The sequence below is a fragment of the Bubalus bubalis genome, chromosome 19 (assembly GCF_019923935.1).
Source record: "Bubalus bubalis isolate 160015118507 breed Murrah chromosome 19, NDDB_SH_1, whole genome shotgun sequence".
Taxonomy (NCBI): Eukaryota; Metazoa; Chordata; class Mammalia; order Artiodactyla; family Bovidae; genus Bubalus; species Bubalus bubalis.
In genome coordinates this window covers 51,408,350-51,427,457 of record NC_059175.1, presented here as the reverse complement: position 1 = coordinate 51,427,457, position 19,108 = coordinate 51,408,350, and the positions used below count along the sequence as shown (strand labels likewise).

Sequence of the window (19,108 nt, the reverse complement as noted above, 5' to 3'; positions counted from 1 at the left end):
ATAAAGTTGGTAAGAGGCTTAAAAACTCTCAGTTATAAGATGAATAAAGTCTGAAGATCTATATTATAGTACAATGACTGTAGTTGATAACACTGTACTGTATTAATGAAATTTACTAAAAGAGCAGAACTTAAATGTTCTCATAAAATAAAGGCGAAAAAAGCATCTATCCATTTAAATCAACAAAACTTCCAATTACACTTAAAATATAACAAGATAAAATGAGGATATGGTAAATGGCATGAGTGGCAAATACATGTTTAGATCATGAGAATATACTATATCATGAGGTAAAGATGATCTGATTCATGTTGTTATGAGTAACCAAATATAGATTCTCCAGCAAATATAAAATGGTGGAAAACAGTTAATACTTTGGTTCCTGAATGATATAACTGTCTACTTAGTTGTCCAAGCCAATGGTCTGCAAGTCTTACTAGTTTTATTCCTCATCATTTTTACATGGAACCTCGGAGATCTAGCATCAAGCTAGATCATCAAGTACTCTATCTCCCAAGTCACTAACCTCCATCCTCACAGCCATGCCTCTAATTCAAGACACTTTCATCCATTTTCTGCAATAGTATCAAATATAGTCTTGTCTTCCTCTATTGTTTTCTACACTGGATCCATTCTGATCTGCTAAAATGCTCTCGTGTAAACCTTTCAAAGACTTCTCAGGTCATTGGGTTTAAGTTACAAACTCTTTAAATGGCTTATAAACAGGTTAACTAAAGTCAGAACAGCTGATCAGTTTCCAGCCTTAATGTATTTAATCCAGTGTCCTTTGTATTTTTGTAGTGATTTTAATAACAGCAGATGTAATAATATTAGTAACAGTAAAAAATAAAAAATAATTAGTAACGGTGATGTTAGTAGCAGTGGTGGTAGATATGTAAGTAGTTATGATGACAGAGCTGGTGGCTAAAATTATCTTAAAGGTAATAGGTTCTAGGCACTGTGTTAAAGGATTTGCATTACATCATCTTATTTAATAAAATAAGCACGAGGTTAATTTATGTTAACTATGAAGTTGAAACTATTTAGTATACTTTAATGTATTGAGAATCTACCCTTTAGGTTGTATTGCAGTAAGAGTGAAAACTTGTATTATTTTCACTAAAAAGCCTGCACCATACCATGTGTCATACAAATAAAACAATTATTTGTATGCATGAGCAGTGCATGTAAAAAAAAATGATGTATTTAAAAGATGAGAAGTAATTTCCCGGACAGTATATTAGTTGTCTGACTCATTAAGGGAATACCCCCATTATAAATGGAAGTAACTTGCCTCATTAGATATAGTCTATATAGGTTATTAAACACTGAGTTTACTGTTAGTCATAAATTTTGTATTTCTTGTATATAGATTTCTGTATTTTAAGAAGTTGAGTACTTTTAGGAAGAGCATTGATTTATACCTTTGTGTTCTTTTACAAAGTTGCCTGATAAAAGCTCAATTTTTATGTGGTTAAACTTACTTCTGAAGTCACGAACTGTAAAATTTGGTTTGATGGCAGCTTCAGGTGATAATTTAAAGGAGAATTGCTGTCCAGCAGGTGAAAGATCTCGGTCTGCGGCACTGACTATCTGAATTATCTGAAACAAAGTTGAGATCAGACCTGAAATCAGTCATTGATTTCAAAGGGAACTCTACATACCAGGGTAATACATATATTTAATGAAACATGCAAGGAAACCAAAATGACATTTTTAGAATTTATATCATTGGGCCAATCATTTACAAATACTTTTATAAACAGTAAAATATTTATAGAGTTAAAAGTGGCAGGTACAATTACAGGGTATGGAATAATTGTAAATCGATGCCCACATAACTAAAAAGAATAACAATGTTGAAAATTCTCACTAATAATCAAAATAAATTAAAATGTACTTGCTTGCATTTTAAATTAGACAAAGTAAATGCTTTCTAGCCTAAATATGAAAATACCTACTGGAGACAAAATCTCTGATTATTTAAAAGTCCTTTCAAGGAAAAAAAAAATAGTATCATTATGTTTGTGAGAAAGAGTTTTATCTTCATAAATAAGTAAAATGGTGAGAAAGAAGCAGAAGTTGTACATCTGTTTTTGTTGTTATGTTCCCCCCACCCCACCAGGGGGTGAGAATATAAATTATGTTTTCTTGGAGGTTTTTTTTTTTTTTAAGAAGTAATCGTGGCCAATTTTGTTTCAAAAATTTTCCTAAATTGCTCCCAAAAGTGGTATATCTAAACAGTTAAAATTCTAATACTTCAGTGAGATGCCCTTAGGAATTTGGTGATTAACTTTCAAGAGCCAAGCTATGAAAATGATAATTCACTATATAAATAAACAAATACAAAAGGCTTTGAGGTATTTACTTATTAATATATGCAATGTCTTTGCATCAGGAAGAAATTGCAGGACAAGTGTGCAGAAGAGGAAGGCAGTGTGCTCCTCGGGTGACACATTCTTAGACTAAATTTGAATTTGTCAGAGGAAGAACTTAGATAATCCTGTGCACTTAGATTGATGCCACTAAACATGCGAGTTATTTGCCCTATTTGTTTTTATTCCATGGTTAAAACTCAGACTTATGACTGTTATCTGCCTTCTATATAGCTGTGTGTTTTGGTGGGCACAAACAGAACCACACATAAGTACACAACATATATACTGGGATTTCAAGTTCAGTACTAGGTAATTTTTAATTTGATCATGGGATCTCGAAAGATAATTTCAGCTGCCTATTTTACTGTGGGGTTTCCAGGTGAGTCAAGTGGGCTTCTCTAGTAACACAGATGGTAAAGCATCCACTTGCAGTGTAGGAGACACGGGTTCGATCTCCAGGTAGGGAAGATTTCCTGGAGAAGGAAATGACAACCCACTCCAGTATTCTTGCCTGGAAAATCCCGGGAACAGAGTAGCCTAGTAGGCTACAGTCCATGAGGTTGCAAAGAGTCGGATATGGGCATGTCTTAGCAACTAAACAGCAACAAGTTTTACTGTGATTCAGCCACACAGGATCTATTTAGCCTTTAGAAGTATCATGGATTCAACACCAAAGGCCAAATTGTGGAATATGGCAATTTAGTCAAATAATTACCACGCATACCCTGTAAAGCTTCAATTTTCCTCAAATAAAACTATGTACTCAGATCACTATATCTCATCCATAAAATTTTTTTAAATTATTTGGGAATTAATTTGCCAAGTTTTGTTTTGCCTTTGCTATCAACTAACATAATTATTTTTATAATAAATCAACATCAAAATTTATGAAGAAAATAACTTCACAACAAAAAATCTTTTAAAATAGCATACAGAGGTGACCTTTTTGGTATAAACTGGCAATGATCTGGAATTGACACTTGGGAGTTATTGCCCTAAGGAACTACTTGGGCCAATACTGCATTGATATATCATATAAATCACTATTGACTTATGTAGAATCATCTTTTCTCTTCTTTTGATAGGTAGAAACAGGCACAGAGATAGATAGATAAGGCATACATACATACATACATACATGTATATTATTATATAATCCAAAAAAGATAGTTCCTATGCATAGTTTATAGACCCTTAGGATGGCTAGGGTAAAAAGCAGAAAATGCTCATATACTGTATATCTCGTATTTCAGGGTTATATTTCATTTGTAAATGTGTGCCAAAAGGGTTTCCCTGGTGGCTCAGTCGGTAAAGAATCCATCTGCAATGTGGGAGACCTGGGTTCCATCCCTGGGTTGGGAAGATCCCCTAGAGGAGGGCATGGCAACCCACTCTAGCATTTTTGCCCAGAGAATTCCCATGGACACGAGCCTGACAGGCTGCAGTCCACAGGATTGCAAAGAGTTGGACACAACTGAGTGACTAAGCACAGTGGCCCAAAAGAATACAAAATGCTTGACATATAATTATTAGGAAAAAGAGCTTTCAGGGATGCCACAGATTTCTTACCACTTTGAGTATATGAAAATAAAGTTATCTCTAATAACTTCTACTATTCCCAATTTTTTAATTTATTAGAGAAACATAGAAACATTAGAGTTATATTTCCAAAAGTCTTTCATTTGGTGCATTACATGATTCTGATTGCCATGATATAATCAATGTCCCACATTACCTAAAAATAAAGGACTAGCTTTGAGGGGCAGGTGGAATGCTCTGGAAAATAGTAAATGCTTCTAAGTTGTCAAATTTTGGTAAACTTCTTTTAACTTTTTGTCTGTGTGCTCAGTCGCTCAGTTGTTTCAAACTCTTTTGTGACCCCATGGACCATAGACCCCATGGACCAAACTTCCCTGTCCATGGGATTTTCCAGGCAAGAATACTGGAATGGGTTGCCATTTGCTACTCCAGGAAATCTTCACAACCCAAGTGTCTAACCCATGTCTCTTTTGTCTCTTACATTGGCAGTTGGATTATTTACTTCTGTATCACCTGGGAAGCCTCTTATAACTTTGCAAATAATGAAATCCAGCAAAAAAAATTTGCAGTCATTTAAAGAGATAAAGCATTTAACTTAAAAAAAAAAATATATATATATATATATATATTTATATTTAAAGGTGCAAATTTATTACTTGGGAACATATGATTAAATAAGTCATCCTGCAATAAAGTTAATGAAATTAATGTGTTAGTTGCTCAGTCATACCCAACTCTTTATGACCACATGGACTGTAGCCCATCAGGTTCCTCAGTCCATGGAATTCTCCAGGCAAGAATACTGGAGTGAGTTGCCATTCCCTTCTCCAGAGGATCTTCTCGACCCAGGGATTGAACCCGAGTCTGCAATGAAGGCACATTCTTTACCACCTGAACTACCAGGGAATTTTCTCCAAATTATCAAAAGAAGTAATAGAGCAACACCGTTCCCTAGAAGTCTCTGTACTGATGGGAACACTCTGCATGTACACTGATAAAAATGGTAGCCACTTGGAAACTAGGATTAGCAAATACAAGCTAAATATATAACTAATAAGGACCTATTGTATAACACAGGGAACTCTATATTCTATAATAACCAATATGGGAAAAGAGTCTGAAATAAGAATGGATATGCATCTATGTATAACTGATTCAATTTTCCGTACACCTGAAACTAAATACTGGAAACCAAGTATACTCCAATAAAAGTATTTAAAAAAAAATTGTAGCCACTTATCTCATATAGCTACCAGGCACTAGGAACAAACAAGTGTGAATGATAACTTTTAAAATGTATTTAATATTAATCAAATATATATAAGGCTAGTGAACATCACATGACTAGAGCCATGCGAGAAATATTCTATGAAGAAGTAGAAGACATTCAAATGGGAGCAAGTACTAGATATTAAAGAAGGACGTTTTTAATAAAGATACAGTTTCAAATATTAAGATATTTCCTCAAGTAATAATTAAAACTTCAAATTTACTTAAATAAGTAGTTAAATAATTATTATATATAAATTAAAATAGACATCAAACCAAAGCATATAGATGGATTTTTCTTTTGAAACCTGGGTGCACAATATTGGATTAATTGTATTCTTTTTGCATAACACACTCTTACCATCTGCTCATGCCTGGTTCCTATTATTAATCATATTACATCATATCATATCATATCTCCATTCATTCATTTATGAAAGTGAAAGTGTTAGTTGCTCAGTCATGTCCTATCTTTGCAACCCCATGAACTGTTGCTCCTTTGCCTATGAAATTCTAGAGGTAAGATTACTAGAGTGGGTAGTCATTCCCTTCTCCAGGGACTCTTCCTGACCCATGGATCGAACCCAGGTCTTTTTCACTGCAGGCAGATTTTTTACCATCTGAGCCACCAGGGAAGTCCTTTATAATAGTGTTTATAAAAAAGCTGGCTACTCACCATTACCTACATAAATGCTAGGATTTTGACAGTAACTTTCATTAACAATGTGGTCCTTTCTCATATGCTCTCCCCACGAACCTCCCTCCAGAGTAATACTTAGTAAGAAAATGTAATTCAGATATTTTGAATAACCCAGATGTTCTATTCAAGGCCACCAGAGAAAGTTTTCCATTCTTCATGGGCTTAAGACTATCTATGCACCCCTTCATAAAAGCATGTGAACAAAGTAAGAAACATCATAGAAGACTATAGTCTAAAGTTTTTTGCTTACTGAACTTGCAGTCACAAGTTTTTTGGAAATTTCATAGTCTATAGAAAATAGCAGAATATGCAATCCTAGAACTGTTAGTTATATAGAATGTATTCACTAGGCCATCATTTTTATCCCATGTGGTAATAATTCCACATGCAACACATGCCATTAATTCAAAAGAATATACTACCATTTATGGTTTATTTTATGAAGACATGTGATCCATGTCTATATGCATGCATGGTCTCATAACCTAAAACACATGCATATAGCAGGTCTTTATAAAATCTTAAATAACAACATTGATAAGATACCTGTCCTGGTTTGGCATTTTCACACACAGCTGTCTCATATGGCACAGATATTTCTGGAGGAAATTCATTGACATCTAGGACATTAATCAATATGTTGACTCTGCTGGTTAATAATGGGTTACCTGTTAAAAACATACAAGGAGAAAAGATGATTACAAAATCTGATCCATCATTGCTTTTATAGTGAATATCATTAACATTTAAAAATCAGCATTCATATGGACTCCAGATGACCTTTCCTTTATGGGAAACTGAGGCACTGTGTCAAGTATAAAAAGTAAAAAGATGACTATGGGCACTCTCCTTGTCTCACTGTCAGAGAATTAGCAGTGCACTACACAAGAATTTATCCCTGAAAATCATCCCCAAAGTTAAGGACAACCATTTAGCTCATGTTTCATCAAAAGTGTAGCCATCAAACCAGAGTTAACAAGACCAATCTTCACTAAACAGTGATATTTTTCATTGAATAAAACATATGCTTTTATATGTGTCTATAACTTTATTCAGTAGTATCATCTACATAGTTAAATAACTTTCTCAAACTGATCCCCCCTAAAAAGATGATAAATTACAAGGAATATGAAGGAGAGATGACTTTTTATAGATGAAAATTAAAATAAACTTAGGGAAGTAGAAATAAGAGATTATGGACAGTTAAGATGCATCCTAAAACTATTTGCTGATGATGAGAAAGGACAAAGTAAACAGCATTTCCTTCCTACCGTGTCAAAAAATATTGCTTTGAAAAACTGTCTCTGTCAATTTCACATCACGAGTTTTAGTCCCAACCTGTGGTATGGTACCAACTTCTCTGTCCTTTGCTGAAGAAGACCAGGCATAATTCAACAAATAAGGTATAACATAATGGATATGTTTCAATTTATTTATTTTATCTAATGAAACTTTACAGATGGATAAAGTGCCCCAGGTTATTGAAGTATCTTGTCCAAAGTCACACATCTAGAGGAATGGGGAGTTAATATCCAAACCCAGGATTATGGAAATCCAAGTATTATGTTCACTCCATTTTTTTAATGATTGGTTATTTGTGTTAGATTCTTCATCTGCAATGCCACTGAAGATTCACAGTATTGGCATTGTTTTAGATCTCTGTCTGGATGCTTTTAAAGAATGCATATAAATCTTACCACATGATGGATTCTGACAAGCCTACAATATTCTGTTATGCTAAAACTGATTTAAAGAAATAAAAAGCATTGTCAGCAGTAGCTTAAGAAATGTTCACATATTCATATATGACAAAGTGAAATCCATCATCGTATACCAGTTCAGGCACAGATAACATAAAAGGGGGAGAAATGGAATGTTTAATAAGTTACTGTGAGGATGGGACAAGATTCCTCTCCCAATTATATTTACAATACTGACTTGCATTTATAATGTATAAACATGTTATTAATTTAAATGGATTTTTACCCATAAGAAAGTCTGTTTTGGTAGTTTTAAATATTTATCCTCCTGAAATGTAGATTTTACATCTGTCCCAATGAGTAATGTGTCTCAAAATATAATCACTATTGTAATATCTTATTATTAAAAGTGTTTCTCAAATATGAGTTTTTGGTATTTTAGCTAAAGCCAAATATTTTGTTGTGTGAAATTTTCCTGTGCACTATAGGACTTTTAGAACCACTATATAATAAATGTGACTAGGCGTCACTGTGGCAATTAAAATGTGTGTTAGTCATGTTCGATTTTGTGACCCCATGGACTCTATAGCCTGCCAGGCTCCTCTGACCATGGAATTCTCCAGGCAAGAATACTGGAGTGGGTTGCCATGCCCTCCTCCAGGGGATCTTCCTGATCCAGGGATCAAACCCTGGTCTCCTGTATTGCAGGCAGATTCCTTACCATCTGAACCAACAGGGAAGCCCCTAACATAACAGTAGATGCTGGGCTTTATAACATGCACAGTAAGGGAAAAATGTGAAGAGATACAGTTGCTAGTTGTACTCATTCTTGGGACAGGAGGATAGAAGTAGAGGAGACTTTTTTGGCCTTTCATGGAAAGGATGCAGAGTAGAAACAACCACAAACCCTTTGAGGACTTCCTTAAAAGGTGCAGAGAGGAAGGTTTCCCTGAGTGGATTTGAACCCCCCAACCTTTTGGTTAGCAACTAAATGCTCCAACACTGTGCCACAGAGATACATGCAATTACAAAATAAATGTCCAAATAAGAACAGAGGAAAAACTGTAACAACATCAAAGATGGGTTATTCATACTGTCCAAAATGAGTTATGGGTTTATAGTTTTCAATATATAACTCTTATATTCTATATTTGTAAAACTTCTTATGATTAAAGGTTTAAAAATGTCACCTTCTATTTGTAAATCTGGTTAGGTAAGCAGCAACATTTCTCTTTGACAACTACTGTATTCAGGTAAGAATTGACCTTTTCACAAGGGAATATTTTTATTAGAGTAATATAGAAATTTTTTTGACTTATGTATGTAATTTACTAAATGGTATGGTAAAGTAATGACATTTCTTTTCTGACTCATCTCATCTTTGAAACAACAATGATGACATTTCTTTAAACTTGATTTGGCATAAACATTATTATCCAAATCCCTTCCATATTAGAAACTAGTTATCAATGAGCAATTATAAAGTCAATTCAAATATGAACTTAGTAAATATTAAATACTCAAAACCTTACACAGTTAATTGCTGTGTTCCCAGTAGTCAAGCCATTCAAACTCCAATTATCATTGATTCATATTGCTTATTGAATAACCAACTTATTAATAGTTTTGTGGTCAATTATGATAATCATTAACTCATTCTATTTTGTCCCTTAGGCCTTCAAGAATGTTTTGCTAAATCTTCTTTCTTTATTCTTCATGATATCTTGATCAAATCCCATAACTTTTTGAGCCAATTTGAATTAGAACTGCCTTAACATTTTAAAGTGCAACTTAAACCAAGAAAAAAAGACTAAGGCCAAATTATAAAAATCGAGAATAAAGGAGAAGTGAAATACCATAAGTGAAATTCATATTATAAAATAATATTTTAAATTTATTCCAAAAGTTCAATCAAAATAGATAAACTGGACAAATTCCTAGAAAGACATATATTGTCACATATGTGCGTACTAAGTCACTTCAGTCATGTTTGACTCTGAAACCTTATGCACTGTAGCCCTGCAGGCTCCTCTGTCCTTGATATTCTCCAGGCAAGAATACTGGAGTGAGTTTCCATGCCCTCCTCCAGGGAATCTTCCCGACCCAGGAATTAAACCCAAAGTGTTATGTCTTCTCCATTGGCGGGCAAGTTCTTTGTCACTAGCGTCAAAATGAACTAGAAAATCTTAATAGATCGAAGCAAGTGGGGAAAATTAAGCATTAATAAAAAATCTCGAAACCAAGCAAAAGTCATGCCCACAAGGCTTCACTGGGAAAGTCTAGCAACTATTTATAGACTGCTGCTGCTGCTGCTAAGTCGCTTCAGTCGTGTCCGACTCTGTGCGATCCCATATATGGCAGCCCACTAGGCTCCTCTGTCCCTGGGATTCTCCAGGCAAGAATAATGGAGTAGGTTGCCATTTATTCTCCAATGCATGAAAGTGAAAAGTGAAAGTGAAGTCCCTTAGTCATGCCTGACTCTTTGCGACCCCATGGACTGCAGCGTACAAGGCTCCTCCTTCCACTAGATTTTCCAGGCAAGAGTACTGGAGTGGGTTGCCATTGCCTTCACCAATTTATAACAATAACAAACACCCTCCTCCAACAATACAAGAGAAGACTCTATACATGGACATCACCAGATAGTCAACACTGAAATCATATGGATTATATTCTTTGCAGCCAAAGATGGAGAAGCTCTATACAGTCAGCAAAAACAAAACCAGGAGCTGACTGTGGTTCAGACCATGAACTCCTTATTGCCAAATTTAGATTAAATTGAAGAAAGTAGGGAAAACCACTAGACCATTCAGGTATGACCTAAATTATACCCCTTATGATTATACAGTGGAAGTGAGAAATAGATTTAAGGGCCTAGATCTGATAGATAGAGTGCCTGATGAACTATGGAATGAGGTTGGTGACATTGTACAGGAGACAGGGATCAAGACCATTCCCATAGGAAAGAAATGCAAAAAAACAAATGGCTGTCTGGGGAGGCCTTACAAATAGCTGTGAAAAAAGAGAAGCGAAAAGCAAAGGAGAAAAGGAAAGATATAAACATCTGAATGCAGAGTTCCAAAGAATAGCAAGAAGAGATAAGAAAGCCTTCTTCAGTGATGCATGCAAAGAAATAGAGGAAAACAACAGAATGGGAGAGACCAGGGATCTCTTCAAGAAAATCAGAGATACCAAAGGAACATTTCATGCAAAGATGGGCTTGATAAAGGACAGAAATGGTATGGACCTAACAGAAGCAGAAGATCTTAAGAAGAGATGGCAAGAATACATAGAAGAACTGTACAAAAAAAGATCTTCACCACCCAGATAATCACAATGGTGTCATCACTCACCTACAGCCAGACATCCTGGAATGTGAAGTCAAGTGGGCCTTAGAAAGCATCACTATGAACAAAGCTAGTGGAGGTGATGGAATTCCAGTTAAGCTATTCCAAATCCTGAAAGATGATGCTGTGGAAGTGCTGCACTCAATATGCCAGCAAATTTGTAAAACTCAGCATTGGCCACAGGACTGGAAAAGGTCAGTTTTCATGCCAATCCCAAGGAAAGGCAATTCAGAAGAATGCTCAAACTACCGCACAATTGCATTCATCTCACAGGCTAGTAAAGTAATGCTCAAAATTCTCCAAGCCAGGCTTCAGCAATATGTGAACCGTGAAATTCCTGATGTTCAAGCTGGTTTTAGGAAAATCAGACGAACCAGAGATCAAATTGCCAACATCCGCTGGATCATCGAAAAAGCAAGATCAGATCAGATCAGATCAGTCACTCAGTCATGTCCAACTCTTTGCAACCCCATGAATTGCAGCACGCCAGGCCTCCCTGTCTATCACCAACTCCCAGAGGTCACTCAGACTCACGTCCATCGAGTCAGTGATGCCATCCAGCCATCTCGTCCTCTGTCGTCCCCTTCTCCTCCTGCCCCCAATCCCTCCCAGCATCAGAGTCGTTTCCAATGAGGTAGCCAAAGCACTGGAGTTTCAGCTTTACCATCATTCCTTCCAAAGAAATCCCAGGGCTGATCTCCTTCAGAATGGAATGGTTGGATCTCTTTGCAGTCCAAGGGACTCTCAACAGTCTTCTCCAATACCACAGTTCAAAAGCATCAATTCTTCAGCGCTCAGCCTTCTTCACAGTCCAACTCTCACATCCATACATGACCACAGGAAAAACCATAGCCTTGACTAGATGGACCTTTGTTGGCAAAGTAATGTCTCTGCTTTTGAATATGCTATTTAGGTTTGTCATAACTTTCCTTCCAAGGAGTAAGCGTCTTTTAATTTCATGGCTGCAGTCACCATCTGTAGTGATTTTGGAACCCAGAAATATAAAGTCTGACACTGTTTCCACATCTATTTCCCATGAAGTGGTGGGACCGGATGTCATGATCTTCGTTTTCTGAATGTTGAGCTTTAAGCCAACTTTTTCACTCTCCACTTTCACTTTCATCAAGAGGCTTTTGAGTTCCTCTTCACTTTCTGCCATAAGGGTGGTGTCATCTGCATATCTGAGGTTATTGATATTTCTCCCGGCAATCTTGATTCCAGTTTGTATTTCTTCCAGTCCAGCGTTTCTCATGATGTACTCTGCATAGAAGTTAAATAAACAGGGTGACAATATACAGCCTTGACAAACTCCTTTTCCTATTTGGAACGAGTCTGTTGGTCCATGTCCAGTTCTAACTGTTGCTTCCTGACCTGCATACAAATTTCTCAAGAGGCAGATCAGGTGGTCTGGTACTCCCATCTCTTTCAGATATTCCACAGTTTATTGTGATCCACACAGTCAAAGGCTTTGGCATACTCAATAAAGCAGAAATAGATGTTTTTCTGGAACTCTCTTGCTTTTTCTATGATCCAGCAGATGTTGGCAATTTGATCTCTGGTTCCTCTGACTTTTCTAAAACCAGCTTGAACATCAGGAATTTCACGGTTCACATATTGCTGAAGCCTGGCTTGGAGAATTTTGAGCATTACTTTACTAGCATGTGAGATGAGTGCAATTGTGCAGTAGTTTGAGCATTCTGTGGCATTGCCTTTCTTTGGGATTGGAATGAAAACTGACCTTTTCCAGTCCTGTGGCCACTGCTGAGTTTTCCAAATTTGCTGGCATATTGAGTGCAACACTTTCACAGCATCATCTTTCAGGATTTGGAATAGCTCCACTGGAATTCCATCACCTCCACTTGCTTTGTTCATAGTGATGCTTTTTAAGGCCCACTTGATTTCATATTCTAGGATGTCTGGCTCTAGGTCAGTGATCACAGCATCGTGATTGTCTGGGTCGTGAAGATCTTTTTTGTACAGTTCTTCTGTGTATTCTTGCCATCTCTTCTTAAGATCTTCTGCTTCTGTTAGGTCCATACCATTTCTGTCCTTTATCAAGCCCATCTTTGCATGAAATGTTCCTTTGGTATCTCTGATTTTCTTGAAGAGATCCCTGGTCTCTCCCATTCTGTTGTTTTCCTCTATTTCTTTGCATGGATCGCTGAAGAAGGCTTTCTTATCTCTTCTTGCTTTTCTTTGGAACTCTGCATTCAGATGTTTATATCTTTCCTTTTCTCCTTTGCTTTTCGCTTCTCTTCTTTTCACAGCTATTTGTAAGGCCTCCCCAGACAGCCATTTGTTTTTTTGCATTTCTTTCCTATGGGAATGGTCTTGATCCCTGTCTCCTGTACAAGGTCACTTAGTTGTGTCCATAGTTCATCAGGCACTCCATCTATCAGATCAAGGCCCTTAAATCTATTTTTCACTTCCACTGTATAATCGTAAGGGATTTAAGTTCCAGTAAAACATCTATTTCTGCTTTATTGAGTATGCCAAAGCCTTTGACTGTGTGGATCACAATAAACTGTGGAATATTCTGAAAGAGATGGGAGTACCAGACCACCTGATCTGCCTCTTGAGAAATTTGTATGCAGGTCAGGAAGCAACAGTTAGAACTGGACATGGACCAACAGACTCGTTCCAAATAGGAAAAGGAGTTTGTCAAGGCTGTATATTGTCACCCTGTTTATTTAACTTCTATGCAGAGTACATCATGAGAAACGCTGGACTGGAAGAAATACAAACTGGAATCAAGATTGCCGGGAGAAATATCAATAACCTCAGATATGCAGATGACACCACCCTTATGGCAGAAAGTGAAGAGGAACTCAAAAGCCTCTTGATGAAAGTGAAAGTGGAGAGTGAAAAAGTTGGCTTAAAGCTCAACATTCAGAAAACGAAGATCATGACATCCGGTCCCACCACTTCATGGGAAATAGATGTGGAAACAGTGTCAGACTTTATATTTCTGGGTTCCAAAATCACTACAGATGGTGACTGCAACCATGAAATTAAAAGACACTTACTCCTTGGAAGGAAAGTTATGACAAACCTAGATAGCATATTAAAAAGCAGAGACATTACTTTGCCAACAAAGGTCCATCTAGTCAAGGCTATGGTTTTTCCTGTGGTCATGTATGGATGTGAGAGTTGGACTGTGAAGAAGGCTGAGTGCCGAAGAATTGATGCTTTTAAATTGTGGTGTTGGAGAAGACTCTTGAGAGTCCCTTGGACTGCAAGGAGATCCAACCATTCCATTCTGAAGGAGATCAGCCCTGGGATTTCTTTGGAAGGAATGATGGTAAAGCTGAAACTCCAGTACTTTGGCCACCTCATGCGAAGAGTTGACTCACTGGAAAAGACTCTGATGCTGGGAGGGATTGGGGGCAGGAGGAGAAGGGGACGACAGGGAATGAGATGGCTGGATGGCATCACTGACTCGATGGATGTGAGTCTGAGTGAACTCCGGGAGTTGGTGTAGACAGGGAGGCCTGGCATGCTGCGATTCATGGGGTCGCAAAGAGTCAGACACGACTGAGCGACTAATCTGATCTGATCTCCAGTTTATAGACTACATAATATCAATACTTCATAAACTCCTTCAGAAAATAGAGGAATAAACACCTACCAGCTTATTCTTCTTATCAAAAGTCAATCAAAATATCAGGGATAAAAAAGCATGGATTAACCTCATAAACACAGATACAAAAATTGCTTAAAAATATATCAGCAGACAATCCCAGAATTATATTATAAAGCTAATATATAATGACCAAATATCATTTATCCTAGGGATGTAAGGTTAGTTTAACATCTAATAGTATTATAATCACAGAGAAGGCAATGGTACCCCACTCCAGTACTCTTGCCTGGAAAATCCCATGGGTGGAGGAGCCTGGTAGGCTGCAGTCCGTGGGGTAGCTAAAAGTCGGTCATGCCTGAGTGACTCACTTTCACTTTTCACTTTTCACTTTCATGCATTGGAGAAGGAAATGGCAACCCACTCCATTGTTCTTGCCTGGAGAATCCCAGGGATGGGGGAGCCTGGTGGGCAGCTGTCTATGGGGTCGCACAGAGTCAGACATGACTGAAGTGACTTAGCATCAGTATTATAATCAATGTGATATATCATATTAATAGAAGAAAGAACAAAAAATTGCATAAGCATTTTGATAGACTCAGCATTAGCATTTGACAAAATCTCATCCATTCATGATTAAAAAAAAGAAAAGGCCCTCAACGAATAATGAATATAAGGCAACGTCCTCAATTTGACGTAGTCTATCTATGCTAAAGAAGCCCATAGCCAGCATTATATTCAATGGTGAGAGACCAAACATATTCTTTCTAATATTGAGCTTATGGCAAGAATGTATGTTCTTACCACATATTAACCATTGCACTTGAGGATTTATTTAGTGCAACCAAATAAAAATAAAATTAGGGTTCAGGATGGGGAATACGCGTATACCCGTGGTGGACGCATGTTGATGTATGGCAAAACCAGTACAATATTGCAAAATAAAAAAAATAAATAAATAAATAACAAAGAACATACAAAAAAATTAAAAATTTAAAAGTATTCAGATTGAAAAGAAAAAAAAGTGTATCAAAAAGTATCAAGACCCTGTAGGTTGGAAACCCTAAAAGATCCACAAAGAAACTTATAGGTATAATCAGGGGAGTACATCTAGAACAAAATTTAAAATGGCTATTGTATATCTAATATACTAGAAAAAAAAAAACAGAAAAAAAAGAACTGATAAAAAATTCAAGTCACAATAGATTCAAAGATAGTAAAATATTTAGGAATAAATTTAGCAAAATAAAGGTAGGAATTATAAACAGAAATTGACAAATCATTTCTCAGAGAAATAAAAGGGATTCCTGATAGAAAGGACTGCTGGTGGAAATATAAAGCTGTAAAGTCACTTTAGAAAATAGGTTGGAACTTTCTTTAAACACTGACATGTGAAGTAAGATTCTCTCAGTTGTGATTCTTTGTGACCCCATGGTCTATACAGCCCATGGAATTCTCCAGGCCAGAATACTAGAGTGGGTAGCCTTTCCGTTCACCAGGGGATCTTCCCAACCCAGGCATTGAACCCAGGTCTCCTGCATTGCAGGCAGATTCTTTACCATCTGAGCCACAAAGGAAGCTCAAGAATTAAACACTGAATGTGAATTTATAAGCCAACAATTCCACTACCAGATGTCTACCTAAGAGAATGAAAGGAACATCCACAGAAAACCTGTATGCATATGTTCATGGAGGTATTATGCATACGGCCTCAAACTGGGAACAATTCAAATGTCTATCTTTTGGTGAATAGATTAACAGTAGCCTATCCATACTATAAAATTATGTAATAAAAACAGGAAACAAAACAGTGATATGTGCTTAAACAACATGAATGAACCTCCAACATTTATGCTTTATTGATAAGACTAACAGCACTTATTGTTTTTGTTTTAGTCTCTAAGTTGTGTCCAACTCTTTTGCAACATGATGAACTGTAGCCCTTCAGGCTCCTCTGTTCATGGAATTTTCCAGGCAAGAATCCTGGAGTGGGTTGTTATTTCCTTCTCCAAGGAATCTTTCTGACCCAGGGATTGAACCGGCATCTCTTGCATTGGTGGCAGTTTCTTTACCACTGAGCATCCAGAGAAGATCAATACCACTCCTTGAAATTGTGAATCACTCAGTCATGTCTAACTCTTTGTGACCCTATGATCTGTAGTCTGCCAGGGTCCTCTGTCCATAGGATTTTCCAGGCAAGAATACTGGAGTGGGTTGCCATGCTCTTCTCCATGGGGTGGGGACCTTCCTGATGCAGGGATAGAACCCAGGTTTCCTGCATTGCAGGCAGATTTATTACCATCTGGACCACCAGGGATTCCCCTCTTACTTGGAGCTTATTTAGCTGCAGAAAGCAAAAAGTTTCAGAGACTTTGGGCTTCTGACACATAAGAGCTTCCCAGAGATTCCAGCCCTCAGCTGTCAAGTCTTCTAGACTTCCTGGGGGCAGATATTAAGACATACCCTTTTAGAATTCATTAAGGGCTTCCCTGGTGGCTCAGATGGGTAAAGACTTTATCTGCCTGCAAATCAGGAGACCTGGGTTTGATCCCTGAGTTAGGAAGACCCCCTGGAGAAGGAAATGGCAACTCACTCCAATATTATTGCCTGAAGAATTCCATGGACAGAGAAGCCTGACAGGCCATAGTTCATGGGGTGGCAAAAAGGCGGACACTTCTAGGAGACTTTCACTTTTTAGAATTCCTGACCCCAAAATGTTCTATCATGATCTATTATGCAGCCATAGGTGACCAATTCCAATGATAAGGAATATCAAAAGGCATATTAAAAGGAAATAAGCTTTTCAACTAGGGTTATAGCTGCAATAGGCCCTGCAGGGCACAGTGGCCATGGTGTTGGAAACGGTATTCTTTTCCAGAAGTCTTGTAGGAGCTTTCCTCCAGAGTGTTGTTTTTGGGTGGGGGGAGCTCCCACTTGGTCCCAGGTCTGCAGACACATCAAGAAAGGCTTCTGCTTCCATGGAGTTGGATGCAGTTATCATTTTCCACACTCACCAGGCCTCCTGGAGTGGATTCACCGTCCTTCAGAGCCATATGTCACTCTGTCCTGACTCACAGGGGTTCTAAGCCCACCAACTTTAGTCAGGCTGGGCGAGCCCCTGCTGGGATATGGAGCCTGGCCTAGGAGATTGGCCAGCAAGGCTAAGGAAGTTGGTGAGAGTTTCTGAAGATTTCTTTCCCCATCATCTGCTGAGGGAGATCACAGCTACTCTCAGGACTCTCAGGTCAAGTCAGCATCTGGCCTCACTTCAAAACCCAGACTTTGAGAGCAAGCAGGACAGTAGAGGCATCATATGTGACATCAGTATGGACAAGGTGTGGTCAAGCCAGAGGCCACGCAGATCATCAACTTCCTGTCCATCTACACACTCGCCTACTTCTTGGGGTGCTAGTGTCTATAGCAGGCAACCTGTCAGGTCTTCCCTCTGAATTTCATCATGCCTGTTCCCAGCGTCTGATCCATTCCAGCTACATCATACCCCACATATTCTATGTGAACACAGAGGCTGAGAAGGAGCAACTCATCAGGAAGTCCAAGGCCCAGATCAGCAGGATGGGATGCCAATAAAGCTTGTTTTGTTGGGTTATTGGTTAGTCACTATGTCTGACTCTTTGTGACCCCATGGACTGTAGCCCACCAGGCTCCTCTGTCCATGGGATTTTCCAAGGCAAGAACACTGGAGTGGGTTGCCATTTCCTCCTCCAGGGGATCTTCCTGACCCAGGGATTGAACTCACATCTCAAGCTATTCACAAATTATTCATTAATTGTGTATATATTCAAATGTTCTAGAGGATATGGTAAGCCATATATATCAAAGATGTATAAGATAAAGTCCTGGCTACTAAGAAGTTCACATCTGAGAGGATCCCTATGCAAATAGGTGAAATACAATATAGTTCATAATGCCAATAAAGTAACATTGACAATGCAAAAATATTTTCAATGTAAAAATACTATTTTTTAATTCCAATTTTGATAGGTGAAGTTAAAACTTTTCTATACATATCTAAAATATCATTTTATTTAAATTCAACCTTTAGGTGACAAGCTTATCATGTAGTTTTAATTTCCAGAGAAAAATCAGATGCTAATTAAGGAAACAAAAGCCTGACAGTTGTGTATGTGATTCAGATAGAGCAGTTTTACTGGTTTAAACTACTCCTAAGTTAGCTTGATTACAGTAGGGCCCTCATAAGCAGTTGAAAACTTACAATAAAATATAAATTATCACAACGAATTTGGATTCTATTTTATTTACACATCATACAATTGTGAGAAAATTGGTATCATTTCTAAACTAAATGCATGAGTATATTGGCATTAATAATTATTATCATCATGTATATAACACATTGAAGGCTTTATGAAATGGTTGAATATTTATAAGTAATTTATTAAATTATGTATTATTTGTCTATATTACACATACTACAGAAATGTTGTCAATACTGGTATAAATCAAAGTTACCTTTCTTTGAGAATACAAAATATTGATAGTTTCATATACTGCTTAGGGAAAAGGAAAATGTTAAATGGTAGATAAACTACCTAGACTCATAAATGTAAAGTAAG

The 19,108-nt window shown here is 37.3% G+C and overlaps 1 protein-coding gene across 2 annotated transcripts in view; it reads right to left on the bottom strand.

Annotated features, from left to right (window-relative positions):
- Positions 1 to 19,108, bottom strand: part of CDH12 (cadherin 12) — a 1,213,596-nt gene that overhangs the window by 6,641 nt on the left and 1,187,847 nt on the right. For both annotated transcript variants that reach the window (XM_044932643.2, XM_025270675.3), the window contains exons 11-12: positions 6,433 to 6,554; positions 1,485 to 1,602 (exon numbers count right to left, since the gene is read on the bottom strand). In XM_044932643.2, coding sequence (XP_044788578.2) covers positions 1,485 to 1,602; positions 6,433 to 6,554 — 240 coding nt within the window. The remainder of the gene's footprint in view (positions 1 to 1,484; positions 1,603 to 6,432; positions 6,555 to 19,108) is intronic.